Source organism: Periophthalmus magnuspinnatus, chromosome 16 (genome assembly GCF_009829125.3).
Source record: "Periophthalmus magnuspinnatus isolate fPerMag1 chromosome 16, fPerMag1.2.pri, whole genome shotgun sequence".
NCBI classification, from domain to species: Eukaryota; Metazoa; Chordata; class Actinopteri; order Gobiiformes; family Gobiidae; genus Periophthalmus; species Periophthalmus magnuspinnatus.
The window spans coordinates 11,385,218-11,402,068 of record NC_047141.1 but is presented as its reverse complement, the minus strand read 5'-3'; the positions used below and the strand labels follow the sequence as shown (position 1 = coordinate 11,402,068).

General features: G+C 37.6%; 1 protein-coding gene across 1 annotated transcript; it reads left to right on the top strand.

Annotated features, from left to right (window-relative positions):
- Positions 1-1,263: 1,263 nt before the first annotated feature.
- On the top strand, positions 1,264-15,834 carry zmp:0000000881 (uncharacterized). Its single transcript, XM_055227784.1, has 11 exons — positions 1,264-1,294; positions 1,843-1,996; positions 2,062-2,200; positions 2,858-2,965; positions 5,031-5,390; positions 7,626-7,665; positions 11,957-12,119; positions 12,298-12,436; positions 12,519-12,626; positions 13,596-13,962; positions 14,625-15,834. The coding sequence occupies exons 2-11, from the start codon at positions 1,845-1,847 to the stop codon at positions 15,092-15,094; spliced, it is 2,046 nt and encodes a 681-aa protein (XP_055083759.1). The 5' UTR covers positions 1,264-1,294; positions 1,843-1,844; the 3' UTR covers positions 15,095-15,834.
- The last annotated feature ends 1,017 nt before the right edge of the window (positions 15,835-16,851 follow it).

The following is a 16,851-nucleotide window of genomic DNA, read 5'->3' as shown; positions in this document are numbered from 1 at the left end:
TTGAAAAAGGCCTTACACATCTTTGTGGCCACAGGCAGTGTTTCCTAATCTGCTTGAGCAGTCCTTTAATTCTGCTGGGCTTTGTCAGCTCACATTTAAACGCGCCTTTGTATCCAGGGTCCTTTAGAGAGTAACACTGGAGTCTCAGCCTGAGTAAGGAGTGACTCAGTAGATCTCATGTAACTCTTTAACAAAACCAACTCCCATCAGCTTAGATGCCACATTAAAACAAATGAATGTGCAATGATTCAATTATTTTAGATTGATCAAGTTTTGTGTAAAAGCATGATCTAAAATGCTTCTCAAATTGTGTTCAAAATGACTATTAATTAGTACTCTGAGTAGTATTTTCCATGCATACTTTTTACTTTTACTTAAGTACAATTTTGGCAGCAGTACTTGTACTTGTAATTGAGTACATTATTATATTAAATTATCAAGCAACTGTATTTTTACTTGAGTGAAAGCACTACCATCTCTCGGGCATGTGGGGGGCATATGGACTGAGTGCTGCTCATGACTTACATACATGTGTCAGAGTTTTTTGTTTTTATCTCTATGGACCAAACACGTTCAAATCCAAATAAGCAAGAAGTTACTGCAAGAGTTCAGCTGTTTATAAAAAGTGGTGTTTTCCATCAGTCAAACTATTTAAAGCTTGGGCTAAACAAGGACTAACATATTTTTTCATATTTTTTTCTGGAATAAAAACAGCCATAATGAAATTAAGGCTTTCATTTTCGTAATTATTTCTGGTTGAAATGTTACGCAGTGAGTCATTAAATAAAATGAAAAATGCTTTAATGCTTTGTTTTTATGTCATCAAATCACATGAGTGTGTAGGGGGTGGAGAAAGAGGTGTGGTGAAGCAGGTATAAAGACTGAAGTATGCAAACTCAAGTTCAGGCAGCAACGTAGCATCTGCAAAGGTAAGGAAGAATGTATATTGTCTACACTACATAAAGGTGCATAGTGTAATTTTTCTGGTGGGGGCTCTGTCACCTGCTTGTCTCCATGGAGATGTTATTGGCTTTACAGAAATGTTTTAAATTTCATGTTTTTTTACCCGTAGAATAGAAGAAAAAGACAAAATTATGGTTAACATCTTTAATTGTAAGGGAAATTTTGGTTTTGTTCAGAAATGGAGATCATCTTTTAACAAGGGCTGCACTAACTCATACGCTTTGTTTATATGCTTTTTATTAACATTTATTAAACTGTATTTTTTTTATATAGAAGCACGCTCATCTTTGAAGTTGAAGTACCATTTGAGCTAATTTTAAAAGCAGAAAAGGTAAGCAAATGTCTAACACACATGTTGATACCCTGTTATTATCAACGCGAAGTTCACATGATAACGCTCTATTTTAAGAAACAAAACCGTCCTCTCTGAACAATACACTACACCAGCCTAACTACTTTTCGTGTGGGTTTCAAAAATGCTCTCACGCTCCATAAACCATTTGTGACAGTTGCGACTCACTGATGCAGTACTTGCTTAGTACACCACTCGAGAACTGATGTCATTATGTCAGTGCAGCTTTTCCATTCACTGACTTGAAAAATAATATAAAAATGAGAGCTAAACGATTTTGCAATTGCAATTAGATACGCAATTTATGTTTTAATAATAGGATTCTGTAAAAAGTTCACATTTTGCAATTGATCTTGCAGATCTCTTAAAAATTCAAAATAAAAATCCACAAACGTTGAACCTTATCAAACTTGCAAAACTTGTGCCAGGTTTAGAATGTTGCTTTTTCATATAAACCCAACCTTTAAGACAAAAAAGGGTACACATGAGAAGTCCCTAAATAGTCTTTTTTATGTACAGTACTACAGCAATGGCCATGTCTTCATCCACTGCCACTCTAGCCCAGGGCTGCTTTGGGAAAGTCTACAAAGAGAAGTACAATGGTCAGTGGGCTGCTATCAAGAAGATCCCCTGTGAATATGTTCAAATAAAGGACTTAGGGAGAGAATATAAAGTATACCAGTAAGTACAGTACATCTTTCTTGCTTGGTACAAGACAATAAGGTTTCGCTGTTTTTAATTCACAGAGAAGCCATCCATCCAAACATCGTGAAGGTCCTGGGACCCATTACAATTAAAGACAATAAATATATCATTCCACTTGAATTCATTTTTGGAGAGGACTTGGAGACCACCATTTTCAAGCGGAACAAATCCAAAATAATTGTAGGTTTGGTTTTGGTTTGGTTTGGGGTCTTTAACTTTTTTTTGTAATGTATAATGGAGGACGAGGTATTTTAAAGATTTGACTTAGTAGTTTGCAGCTGATGTCAACACCTGTCCCTGGGAGGACTGGAAGTACTGCTCTGTAATCTGCTTTTTGTTTTTACACAATCTGACAAGAACTGACCTAGCTGTAACTACAACAGATGAGCTGATTTGTACTGTTAAACTGTTTAGTTAAGTCCCTCTCAAATAACATGAATCACAAGCAAGCATTAGCCAACAGTTTTTCAGTTAGTCATTCTCACCCTTTTAGGCACAGTAAGTTTATTTGTATAGCACAATTCGCCCACATGTTTAGACCTGACTCTGGGCACCAGCAGGAGGTCGGTCCCTGAAGTCCTCAGAGTGCGAGATGGTTCATATGGCACTAACATGTGGGAAATGTACCAAAGCACAGGACTTATATGCTCATACTTCTTGGTTCTAGTCAGGACCAGTCTTTTTCTTGAGTTTTCAGACAATCTAAAAAACTTGGTGTTTAGTGCTAATGTGTGCATTGTGTCACCATGGTAACTGCTGAACATTCTGCCATGTATGTCGACTCCCCATCATGATGTCAGTGCAAAGTATCAATTGGACGATGACCTTGTGTTACAGCCGGCTCCATCTGTGAAAAGCACCATCATCGTGGGCATGTGTGAAGGCCTGCTCCATCTGCACTCCAAAGACATTGTCCACCAAGACCTAAAGCCGGACAACATCATGGTCAGTGAGTGATCAAAATAAAGTTAAACATAAATAAATAGTGCCAATAATTTCAGACTGGCTGCGTCTCTAACAACCACTATCACAATAAGCTTTGGGTGGTTTGGTCTTTGGTCTAGTGTGACAAAGTGGGCCTTTGTCCCTTTTTAATATTACCATTTTGTTTGTTCACACTTTCACATGGTCATTTTCAAAAATGTTCTAATACAAAACTAAATGTTTTGTTTAGTTTTTCAATTAGTTAAATCACCACACACTTGTTAGTTTAAACATATTTTATTTAGTTAAATGTGTCAATTCAGTTTAATACAGCAAGCCACTTATCTGCATCTCCACATGGTCCAAACAAGGAGGGGGCGTGCCCTACGTCGGCCATTTTTATAGGCTTGGGTGTGGTCGTGGGCCAGACCATGTGGAGGGGAGAACTGTTTTAAGTTTGCTTATTTCTTTCTGTTAATGTCTTATGTATTTAGTTTCAATGTTTTAAGTGTTTATGGTTATTTTGTTAAACACTTTAGTTAAGGGACTTGGGCCCGAGAGATGGTTTTACATAAAAGATACTGCTAATGTTATACCCACAGATTTTAGACTTTAGACTTTACTTTATTGTCCCCAGGGGGAGATTCCTTTCCACATACACAGAGCACGTCTGACATATACACAGATAAACACCAAACATCACAGTTACATAAACACATTACAAAAACAGACATTATGCCTCAGCGGGGCCTGTTGTTTAAAAAGGCAATGGCTGCTGGGATCAGGCTTCTACCGAACCGTGCCCTCCTGCACCTGATCACCCTGTACCTCCGTCCTGAAGGCAGAGAGATTAGATGGTCCTGGAGGGGATGAGTGGAGTCCTGTATTATGGCGAGTGCGAAGCGTCCAATAGCCCGATTATTTAGATCTGTGAGATTGGGTGTGGGTTGTCCTATGATTTTAGAAGCTATGTGTGTTACTTTTATGAATTTGGTCCGTTTTTTAACAGTAAGCATGTTATAGAAGCAGGTGGAACAGTAGAGTAGGATGGGCTGAATGATAGATTTATACAACAGTAATAACAAGTGTGGAGAAACATAGAGTCCTTTGAGTTTTCTTATTACTGATAGTCTTTGTTGACTTCTTTTATGAATGTTCGTGATGTGATGTTCAAATGTAAGTGAGTAGTCAATTGTAACCCCAAGATACTTAAAACTGTCCACTGTCTCTACTGTACCTGTGGAAGATATGGTGTACACCAGGGGGAAGTGCTTCCTGTGCAGGAGGGTATTTTAGCAGGGCTAATTAGACAGAGGGGAACATCAGTGTAGCCAGGGTACACGTGGCTTTTTCCCCTTAGTTGTTTAAATTCTGTTGCTTAGTTTTGTTGAGCACCGTTAATTTTTGTAAATATGTTTGTTGTTTTTTTTGTTCACGGGGTACCACAACGCTGAAAATAAATTTTGTCTAATGGGACTTTTTTTTGAGTCTGCCTCCTACTTTGATCACTTTGGGCCAGCTTCCCCACACTAGGCATTGTGTCCTTGGGTAAGGCACAACATGAATATACAGGTGAGTGATTGGTTGTGTTCTGTGGTGTTGGCACAGAGTGGTGACTGCACTTTCATCTGTCTACCCCAGGGCAGCTGTGGCTACAGAAGAAGTACTACCACTAAATGTGAGGAGTGAATGAATTATTATTTTAAAGCGTCTGGGAAAATGTTTATTATATCTAGTCCAAGGCCGATCTTGTCAGTGTCACAAATGGTTCCACACTAAGGCTGAGCGATATTGGAAAATTTTGTTGACTGGTCAGTTTATATTATTGCAATATTTTAATACTTTTGAATCAATAATAAAGACAAACAAAATAAAAAATCAATGTTGTAATTTGCTAATGAAACTGTCTGAATGAAAAGTCTCATTTAACATAATTTTTAAAAACTGCATTTTTGTCAGTTGGAAAGCCTTGGTGTTATTGTGATACATTGAGTTGTTGCGATATCGATTATTGTGTCATTCAATATTGCAATATCGATACTGTCCAGCCCTCTACATGACTTTTTCCTAAATGCATTTCTTGCAGGTGGAACACAGCACAAAAAGAGCCGTCATTATCGACCTGGGACTGGCCAAGTTCTTCAAAAACGGCCTTAACTCGGCTATGGACCTGGGCAACGTGGCATACTCTGCTCCTGAGGTCCTACAGAGGGTCAGTCAGAGGGACCAGCGCTCTGATGTGTGGGCGATGGGGAAAATCATTGCCGAATTGCACATCATGACTCGACTTCACACTCTGAAAGTGGGTCCTGAGACTGTCAGGGAGAAGATGAAGGATAGCTCATACTGTAGTGCTGTTTGCAAGATGGTGGATCCAAACCCAGTTAGAAGAGCATCCATGGCTGGAGTTATCAGTGAAATTAGGGAAGTGGGCAAAAGAGGTGGAGTCTAACCATTGCCAGAACCCAATCAATGAAAGTGTGTTTTTCAAATGTGGCTTAAAGTTGTGAAGAGTTGCTGCAGAATATCTAGCAAAGGTATTGAATAATTATTCTTGATTTATAGTTTCACTTGTAAATTATAGCATATACTTTTTGTTTTTATATAACTAAAATTAACTGAGTATCACAATAATATCGATATTGCAGTGCTTAACAGCCATATCACATACCGCAAAAATGTTTTAAAATATTGTGCAGCCCTGGTGTAGTGGTCTTGACTGTAAAATCTCCTTTTGATTAAAAGTCTTTGAAATCCGATATACAGATACTATATGAAGGATTTGTTAAATAAAATGTGTACCGTAAATTTCGGACTACAGAGCGCACCTTGATATAAGCCGCACCAGCTAAATTTGAAGAGAAAATCAATTTTGTTCATATATAAGCCGCACCTGAATAAAAGCCGCAGGTTTTCATATTGTAACATGAGATATTTACACAGAAAGACGGTGCACCGACACGCTTTTTTTTAAACTGTGCCTGAAAATTGGCACCAACACGACAACAACACGGGATGAACACATCTGCAGGTTTAGAAAATAAAGCTGCACCAACACGGAAAATCTGCTTTTATTTCCTCTGAAAACTTTTGTCGTCTTTTTACATTGACCAAGTTGGATTCATTGATGTCGAGCTTACGTGCAGTGGCTCTATTTCAGGGGTCGGCAACTCGCGGCTCCGGAGCCGCATGCGCCTCTTTCCGCCTCATACTGCGGCTCTGCGTGGCTTGGGAACTGACACAGACACAGCTCAGTCCTGCGTAAAGAGCCCTGATTTTCAGACGTTGTGCGCACAGGGGTCAGGAGCAACTTTGGCCCGTCCCTAATGACACACTAATAAGCTCGTCCGTAGATGTATCATGAAAATCCTGCTGGAAATCGCCACAGAAATCTATTTGATGTAGTAGCAAGTATATTATCTGCTCTTGTGTTATACGTGATACGTCACCGCGGAGACATCAGACACGACGCATTAAAGTAGAGCCACAAGCGAGTGAAAATGAGCCAAAACAAAAGTCTTTGGAGATCTTTTTAACAAAGGGGAAAAGGACAACTGAGGAGCCAGAAGAAGAGACTACGACCTCCAAGAAAAAGAAAGATAAATTTAACAGACAATGCCTACTTAAAATCTGGGTTTGTCGCTACAGGTGACTCTCACGCACAGTCCGCTCTACGTAACATACGGGAAAAGCAAATAAGGCAATGAAACCTTCAAAACTGCTTTGGCACATGGAGAATAAGCACCTGGGATTAAACGATACGCTACGAGTTTTTTTGTTGTTGTTTTTTTAAAGAAACTGCGGAGTAGAGTAGACATAATCACATAATCAGCGCGATGCATGATGCAGCGGTTTGGTGAGTTGTATTTTTTTAATGCACTTAAGTTGTTTTTGCCATATTTATCTGCCACGTGTAGAAGGCTTGTCCGTGAAAGTAAAACCTACATTATTCCGTTACATTATTGTTATTATACAGTGTTATCTTCATTTTAGATGTCAAAAAGTATTTGCGGCTCCCAGTGTTTTATTTTATGTGGAAAGTGGGTCCAAATGGCTCTTTGCGTGTTAAAGGCCGACCCCTGCTCTGTTTCCTTTCTGTTTCTTTATCTTAAAAACTGCATCATATCCATTTCATGATGCGCAAAATGATCGTTCAAAATCAAAACTAGTGAATTCTTCAGAGCAGAATCTTTCCCCACGTCTGTCTCACTTTTACGTTTACAGCTAGAGAGCGCCCCCCAGGGTCCGTTATCCAGTAAAATTCCATATATAAGCCGCACTGCTGTAAAAGCCGCAGGGTTCAAAGCGTGGAAAAAAAGTAGCGGCTTATAATCCGAAATTTACGGTACTTTGCCACAGATTAGGCTTTGTGTTCCTACCTGTCACAGACCTTGTTCTAGCACTTCCTGTTGGATCAGTCACAAACAGCGTGACTCACAGGTGGACTTTCTGTTTCAGTCTGTCAGCTGCTGTCATCTCCCCCAGCCAATCACATCACAGCTCATAAACCGGCCCGTAGGGTTCTTAGTAATGGTATGTTTCCTTTATAAATCATGTGAAAGCTTGAGGATAAGATGAGTAAAGTATCTATAATTAATATCTGAAAATCTTTAAAACTAGTCCAACCAAGTTATTACAACAAGTTAACATAAGCTAAGATAGAACTTTGTTGATCTCACAGTTGTGGGTCAAGTGTTTTGCTCAGGGATACAAAAGCATAGGTCTGAACCAGTGACCATATGGTTGGTGCACGACACTATCTTCCTGCTGTTGCTCTTTTAAATAGATTTCTACAAAAAACGTTTAAATTCCAGGTTATGTTTCTATGAAATGCTACTCAAATAAATGAAATAATCTAATAATTTAATAAAAAAAAAACCCAAAAAAAACGGTTCGTCCTTTGTGTTTATACAGTGGAGTTACTTACTACATACTTGACCTTCTATCGTGTGATTCACTGTTTACCAAATAATTGGACCGATACTGTGCTGTTTTCCTCTCTGACCAGCAGAGGGGGGATGCTCAGGTATACCTGCTTTACTACAATACATTACTCAACAGAGAGGTAGGTCAAGGCGTGGATCAACAATAAAGGCTGCAAGTATTTGTATCCATGTTCAGACTTGACTGAGACGTCTCAGCTGCAACATAAGGTAGGTCCTAAAAACATGTTCGCTTCAAAGTCAAAGTATCTAGACTAGGCGCTGATTTTAGTCTTTCTTTTTCTCAGTGCTATCATCTTAGATCTTCAAGTTGATTACTAAATAGAAATTAAAGAGTTGAATTTATTATTTCTCTTTTGAATTGCGAGATTTATTCCATTTTATCTGTGTTTCTATACGGCTGCTTGTGTTACGTGTCTCGTGGCACCTATCTTGTGTAACAACTACTAACAAACTGTTAATGTAACTACTTGCCTACACTGAAACCTGTCTACAAACACGGCAACAGTATTTTCACACTTGTTTTCTATTCCTGTCTCTAAAAATGGCTGAAACTCATCGACCAAATCCATGTTATTACACAACAAACGTTTTTACGATTCATTTGAAGACATTCTTATGTGAGCTGTGTAATGCGAGCTAGAGTTTACTCAGAACTGGAAGTAAAAATACTCTCATTACACTGGATTAAGGTAGTTTTCTTAAGAAGAGGTCCAAAAGACACTTCCTTCTTGAGAATAATAATTTTCACTTAATTATTAAGGCTAATTTCTGGTTTGTGGAATGGCGTTCTTGGAACACTGAGGTAGGGTAGTTTGTGTAGGTAATCTATTATGCTGTAACTCCAAGTCACCTCCATCTTGGCTGCTACAGCTATAATTAAATATGGCATGTAGTATGCCAAGTCACGTTTAAAATGCATTATGCAACTAAGCATAAGTGGACTTCCAATGAATTCCTTAAGTGAAGCAACACTGACTGAGTACTCAACCCTTGTCCTCAAGTAAGAGAAACATTACTTATAATATTACCTTAAGTAGAATCTAATGGGCCAAAAGAAATGTTCTTGGGGAACAGCTACTCAAGAGTAATTGTAAGAATATTGAATAATAAAAGAAAATCTGGTATTTTCAAATGACAAACCACAAAAATGAGAAAATAACTGAAATCATATCAGAAGCAGAGGTTTAAGAAACACATATTTTTACTCAAATGAGCTGCTACTACAACAACGTTTTGCTCAAGTAGGAGAAAAAGCATACAGGTCGAATCTACTCAGAGGACAATTTCTTTTAAAATACTCAAGTAAATGTAACCTGGTTTCAAGAGCCAACATTCCATAGAAGAAATTACCTTAAGATGGTGATTAAGCTTCACTTTTATATCATTTTAATTTGACACTGAGCCACCCATTGTTGTGCATTTTGGCAAAGTATAGACAGCAGCTGAATGATCTAGCGTGGGCATTCTTGCACTAAAAGATCTGTTAATGCAAAAAGGTCAAATTCAATCAAGCGTCTCAAGTTGGAAGTAAGACGGTACGCTAACATCCAGGAGCGTTTGAGGGGTATGAAGGGTTTGCATTCTGGGTAGGCTAGATTGCTTATGCAGGATACTACTCAACTACTTAAAAACAGGCAAAGCAAACAACTTGTAACGAGAGGCAATTATGAGTAATGTTTGTTTGAGTGAAGTCTAAAGATAACATTCATTCGCACTGGTCAAGTAAAATAGCACTGTATTTGTGATTTGATAAGGACATACTCATCAGACAGTTAGTATTTGCTTAGGATGTACTTATATCCTGGCAGAACAACTCCTTTGGTTTAAAAAAAAACTTTAGGGGGTATTAGACTAAGGGAGATTTCATTTGGCCCCTATCTCAAGAGATAACGGCAGACAGAGTTCAGATAAATGCACACCCAGCTATAAAGACACTGTATTTCAGTTTTTCAATTCAAATATTGCACAAATGCTTTATCTTGGCGAGTTTTATGTCTTGGCTCATAAGGGAGTACAGTGGGTCAAATGCAGAGAGGACATTTCTCTACAGGAATAGTGAAGTATATTTAGTTTTGCAGAAATTTGCTTATTACAATGACCATTTCTATCATCTCAAACTTATCTGGTCATTTTCCTCTGATAAACTATCAAACAGAACACAGCACCCTTCTCTTACTTCCGTTTCTATAAAATGAATGATATTTCTTGCAGTCTACCTGTACAAATCAGCTTTGGAGGCACTTAGATAAGACACTGCCACGTTCATTTGACTCAAAACATTTTTCCTCATTCTGGGGATCAGTTTGAACCTCAGCAGGCTTGTCTTTAACATGTTTAAGTGCCTAAAGGGGAAAGAGTTATGAAATTATCAGATCAAGTTTATCAAATAGTGGGTTCTGTGGTATTGGAGTTGCTACATAACTGTTTTGTGCTTTAAGTTTCATTTTTAGTACATTGAATATTACTTTTAAATGAAATATGTTTTCAAGTACAGTACAAGGCAAATGCTCTGAGCATCACTAGTCTTAGCATTGGATTTTTTTTTTTTTTTTGAGACCGAGAATCCACAGTCTTTCTCCATAGAAATAAAGGCTACAAGTATCTGTATCCACGTTCAGCCCTAACTGAGACGTCTCAGCTGCAACTTAAGGTAGTTTTTAGAAACGTGTTTGCTTCAAAGTCAAAGTATCTAGAAGACTATATGCTGATTTCAGTCTTTCCTTTCCTTCTTTCCAGTACTATAATTTTAGATCTTTAAGTCGATTATTAAATAGAAATTAAAGAGCTGAATTCATGATTTATCTTTTCAATTGCAAGATTTATTCCATTTTGTCTGTGTTTATATATGGCTGTTTGTGTTACGTCTCTCATGGCACCTAGCGTAGTGTTACAACTACTAACAAACCTTAAGTCCTTGTTTTTCATTCCCAACTCTAAAAACTGAGATCCATCGACCGAATTCATGTTATTACACAACAAACATTTTAACTACAATCTATTTATTTGAAGGCATTTTTGAGTGAGCAGTGTAATACTATCTAGTGTTTACTCAGAACTGGAAACACAGATACTCTGGATTAAGTTAAAATAGTTTTCTTAAGAACAGATCCGAAAGACACTCCTTTCTTGAGAATCATAATTTTCACTTAATTACTAAGGCTACTTCCTTGTTCCTGGTTTGACGTTCTTATGGAATACTGAGGTTAAGAGTAGTTTATGTATGTTTGTTCAAGAGATGAAAGTAGATAGAGTTCAAATAAGTGCACACCCAGCTGTAAACAAGTCCTGTATAGTGTTTCAGTTCAAATATTGCTCAAACATGTTATCTTGGCGAGTGTTATGTCTTTTTCTCATCAAGGGGCCTCATTATAGAAACTTAACAACACACAGGAACTGTTCTGTAAAGGCACTCTCTTGCTTGTTTGCTTTACTCCAGAAAGCTATCTTTGGTTACAACTGGTAAGACTGGATTTCATAATTTTACAGCATCTAATTCGGAAACTTTAAAATTAAAGGCATGCACTGACCTAAAACACAAAAACACCATTCACTCTCTGTGGACTGCAAGATTAATCACATCGAAATCACAATTTGAATAGATGGAGCAATTTTTGAAGTACCTCCACAAACAACAAAACATCCTGTCTTATTCAGCATGAAAAGTTGCAGTTTGGATCTGTACCAACATGCCCTGGAATGTGATTATTATTGTACTACCTTTTTGTCAATTCCCGTGGACACATTTAAAATGTGAACTTTGAACAAAATCCTGTTAAAGAAAAATTGCAAATCTAATCATGAAGCAATGATTCAAAAAAAAAAAAGTCACTATTTTTTTTCCAAATCGTTCAGTGCTGCTTTCTCCCCCTTTCTTCAACATTCAAGTCTATTATGACTCTACCGGCAGGAGGAGTTCTATCAGCTATCTCAGACCCCCGCGATCTCCTCCTCTTCGTCATAATCAAGACAATTGTTTTTTTGATTCATTTGTCTGCATCTCTCTTTCCTGTTCAAATACATTCTGAGAGATGTATGATAAATTACATACCCCTCTGCTTGTGTCCAGTCACCACTGTCCTGCCCATGGCGCACTCTACTGCCACTCTTGCCAAGGGCTGCTTCGGCAAAATCTACAGAGAGAAGTACAACGATCAGTGGGCTGCCATCAAGAAGGTCCCCATTAGTTTCATCAAACAGAAGGACCTGGACAGAGAGTGTGAAGTGTACAAGTAAGTCAAGGCTCATCCTTTATGGTATTGCGGTAAATAGGGATCAATATGGATTTTTTAAAATACCATTATCCGATATTTAACATGCCGTTGACTGATACCGATATTAACTTTATGATATCCACATTGAATCTAAACAAAATATCAGTTAGTGATATCAACTTTGTTACTTCCACAGAAAAGCTGAGCACCCCAACATAGTAAAACTCTTGGGCCCTGTGACACGTAAATATGGTAAATATGTCATCCCAATGGAGTTTATCGAGGGAGAGGACTTAGAAACCACAATTTTCAAAGCAGCAAAATCCAAAATATCGGTAAGATCTGTTGTTCCAGTTTACACCAAATATATCTGTTTCTGGTCTTGAGTAATGATCTTAATCTTATTTGTTTCGACAGCTATCTCCAGCTACAAAAAGCACCATCATCGTGGGCATGTGTGAGGGTCTGCTCCATCTGCACCTCCGAGACATTGTCCACCAAGACCTGAAGCCTGACAACATCATGGTAAGTCACTGCATTTTCTATATCATAATATTTTAAAATTGTGAGGTAAAGTATTACACAAAACCTTTTTTAACAAAATGTCTGTGTAATCCCTCAGTCGTCCAGGTGTGATACAAAGTTAAAAAAAAAAACCACACAATCAACACAACACAATCATTTTTTTTTTTTTTTTTTTTCTCAAAAAAACACTGCTGATTATTTTACATGATCACAGCAAGAAGGTCACAAGAATAGTGAAGCCTTTTATATCAGCTTGTTCTCTCTCTGAGTACGTTTTCTCTGGGTACAAACCAAAACCATGATAATATAGGCTAGTCCTCCATGTAGCTACAGTAGGTATTTGTGACCATGATCCTGCGTGTTCCCTGGGTGTTGTTCTGTGTTTGCTAATGCTAGGTTGGCCCAGAAGGGGGAGTACAGTGGGTCTTCAGGAATAATGACAAATACTTTGTTTTGCAGAGATTTTCTCATTACACTGACTATTTCTATCATCTCAAATTCATCTGGTCATTTTCCTCTGATAAACTATCAAACAGAACACAGCAGGCTTCTCTTACTTACATTTCTATAAAGTGAAAGATATTAAAATAATATTAAAATTATTAATTCAAATATTTTTCCTCATGCTGGGGACCAGTTTGAACCTCAGCAGGCTTGTCTTCAACATGTCTAAGTAGCTAAAGGGGAAGGAGTTATGAATTGATCAGATCAAGTTTATCAAATAGTGGGTTCTGCTTTGGCGCTGGAGTTGCTACTCCATTTTTTCATCCCATGGTAGACTTAGTTTGCATTTTCAGTACATTGAATATTGCTTTTATAGTCAAATATGTTCTCAACAAGGTAAATGTTTTTGTTTTTTGTTTTTTTAGAATACACTGCCTTTCTCCACAATGTCACTATCCATGTTCAACCATTTCATTGTTTACTTTTATGTCATCTTACACAAAGTATTACATATGTTTCCTCCAGGTGGAACACGGCACAAACAGAGCCGTCATCATCGACCTGGGACTTGCCAAGTTCTTCAAAAATGGCCTCAGCTCAGCTATAGACATGGGCAATGAGGCCTACTCTGGTCCTGAGGTCCTAATGAGGGGCAGCCAAAGAGACCAGCGCTCCGATGTGTGGGCCATGGGAAAAATCATCGCCGAGCTGTGCGCCCGTGTCCGACTGGTCACCCCCAGCGTTAACCCAGAAAAGATCAAGGACACTCTGAAGGACAGCCCATACTGCAATGCTGTTTGTCGCATGGTGCAGCCCGAACCTACACTGAGGGCTACCATGGCCGGAGTCATCTGTGCAATCCGAGTAGCGGGAGCAGAAAAACCCAAAACAGGTGGGTAGGGATGTCACGATATCAAATTTGAATGTTACAGTTATTGTAAGAAAAACTATTATTCATGATTATTGGCACAATGTCAAATCCTTATTTTTTTATTTCTGTTATATGTTAATAATATGTGACCTGGTTTCTAAATCAAACTTCCTGAATGACGTTGACGTTGAGGTAACCTAAACAGCCAGATAAAAAAAGCACTTTACTTAATTATATTTTTTTGGGATAGAGATTGACTGGAAAGGACTTAAAGTGATAGTATGTACTCTAACTAGATGTGGAACCTCAACTGTATGAATCTATGAGTACTGGTATAGAGAAAGTTAAAACCAAACTTTAGAACATTCTCCATGGAGATAGATAAGTTTTGTGCTATATTGTGGCATAATATAGCCAAAGGAACATTTCTAATGGAAGCAAACAAGAAGAAGCCCAAATAAGAGTTTGTTTTGTGGAGGTGCAAGTCATACATATTTTAGTTTGTTTTTCAGTGCAATATATATATATATATATATATATATATATATATATATATATATATATATATATATATATATATGTGTGTGTGTGTGTGTGTGTGTGTATATATTTTTTCCATCTCTACATTATGATCTGAATAATCACAATTTTCAACTAACCTAATACTCTCGATATCTCTACAGATGGGACAGCACACCATCTCGCACCACTCAACAATGACCGAAGTCGCTCCCCATCACCGTTAAACAGATTTGCTCCCCCTGCACCCAACGCTCCAGCACAGGCTAAGGAGCCAAAAAATCTACCTCCTTTGGTTAACAAGTGGGACCGCATCCTTAACCCTGAAGTCAAAGAGCTTCACCCTCCACCACAACAACACCGTGTCACCCCTTTTCCTCCAAAGAATCAGGAGAAAAACTTGTCACTGGTGCCCAAAGGTGGCACTGCTCTCACACATGACTTTATGACGATGAAGCTATACGAAGAGGCAAAGAAGGATTTCCCAGGTGTCTTACCTACGTCAGGCCGGATCGTGGTGCGGAAGTTTGAGGAGAGAGACGGGGAGGTGGGGAATTGGGAGCACAAGGAGATGGTGATGCACAATGGACGTATAGTCAAGTATAACGATGTGAAGATGACTACTAAGCGGTGATGGGAAGAATACTGTGAAAATGTATTTAATTATTGAATACTGAATATCTGCATTAAAATGCATTCTGATACATTGGTCCAATCAGAAAACTGTAAGTCTGAATACATAGAACTTACTTTTACATCAAGTTGCATTCAAATTATACCAACAGAGGACGCGCATAGTTTTGTTTGTTTCACTGTCTCCAGAGTTTTCTTTTTTTCTAATTATGCCTAAATTGTATGATCAAGTTGCGCTACGTATTCCTTTGGTTTCAGAAAAGTAACTATATTCTGAATACCACTGCGACAGCCGTGCCCCTGTCACAGTAATTTTAAATAACTCTGATGCAAATATATATATGTAGTATGGACATTTTTATTGTATTTATAAACTGTAAAAAAAAAAAAAAAAAAAAGGAGAAACACTGTGTGCCAATGCTGTGGGGAGGGGGCATGTTGGCAGGTTATTTAAGGTGTAGAGCAACCAAGTTTTGTTCCATCGGTTACGCTGTAAAACACATGCAGCAGGTAATTAATCAGCAAGTCTTGGGTGACAAAATGGACACATTTGGAGACATACAAATTGTAAAACTTCAGAATACATCTGATTGTGTGACTGTTAATTATGTGAGACTGTAACTGTACCCCCACTGTTTGTTTATTGTTTGAATGTTGTTGCATTTGTCTCTTTTTATGTTTGTAAAGTAAAACTCTTGAAAAATAAAATAAAATAAAGAAAAAAACCTAACTGTAAAACTTACCAGCAGCTCAGAACAGTGCGAGTAGATATGTATGTATGTATATATATATATATATATATATATATATATATATATATATATATATATATATATATATATATATATATATATATATATATATATATATATAATATCCTGAGGAAATGGCAGGAATGGATATAATTGGGTGTTTATTGATAATTGTGCCAGCCATTGGAAGGCTGTGGGCCCTTTTTGCTTTCAGCGTTATTGTAATAAATCATGTAGCCATTCTGTGTGTTTTTTATACTGATGCTTCCAAGAGCGCTCAGCCACCCACAACCATCAAGTGAAAATGTAACTGTACAGTTACTCAGTTGGTTAATACTCTGAATACTTATTCTCAGTCCAGACTTTTGGATATGTTCAAACATTGTGATATATTTTTTGGCTATTTCACTGTAGGCCATTTTGACAAGTCATATCATAAGCACAATTGTAAATCTTTCAACTAATTCTTAGTTGGTCTCCATGATGATAAATGAATGCAATATTACTACTATACAGAATGGTTTTACGACAATGGCATGTGTTGCTCCAGCCCTCTTTTTCTTTATTTTAAACAAAGTTCAAGAGCAGCATTTCGTCACGTGTTATTAAATGAGAATAAAGCAGGCAGGCAGTAGAGCGCCCCCACATGTACAAATCATGTATTTATTTGTCTTTTTAAATAAACATATAATCATAGACATAATGACAATTTTGCATTGCTTTTTCAACCAAAATATGATAAAATGATCATGAATTCTTCATATTAAAATGTAAACATAATGTCAAAGCATGACACTGATTGTGATGTGGGGCTTACGATTTTTCTTCAGATATATCCACATATTTTCAAATGTGATTTTTCAGTAGTTGTGGAAAACGTTTGGACCCAAATGGATATTAGACTTGTGGTTATTTGTCACTTATGTAACCAGTTTATATATATATAAGTATAATTACACAAAATTTTGCTATTATTTATTACAGTTTAGTTCATACCTGGCGTTGT

What these genes read in the sequence shown, in the direction of transcription:
- zmp:0000000881 (XM_055227784.1), top strand. Translation starts at nt 1,845, where the DNA reads ATGGCCATGTCTTCATCCACTGCCACTCTAGCCCAGGGCTGCTTTGGG. An exon ending in TAAAGCCGGACAACATCATG is followed by an intron (nt 2,966 to 5,030) that starts GTCAGTGAGTGA and finishes CATTTCTTGCAG; the next exon opens with GTGGAACACAGCACAAAAAG. An exon ending in TCAGGGATACAAAAGCATAG is followed by an intron (nt 7,666 to 11,956) that starts GTCTGAACCAGT and finishes GCTTGTGTCCAG; the next exon opens with TCACCACTGTCCTGCCCATG.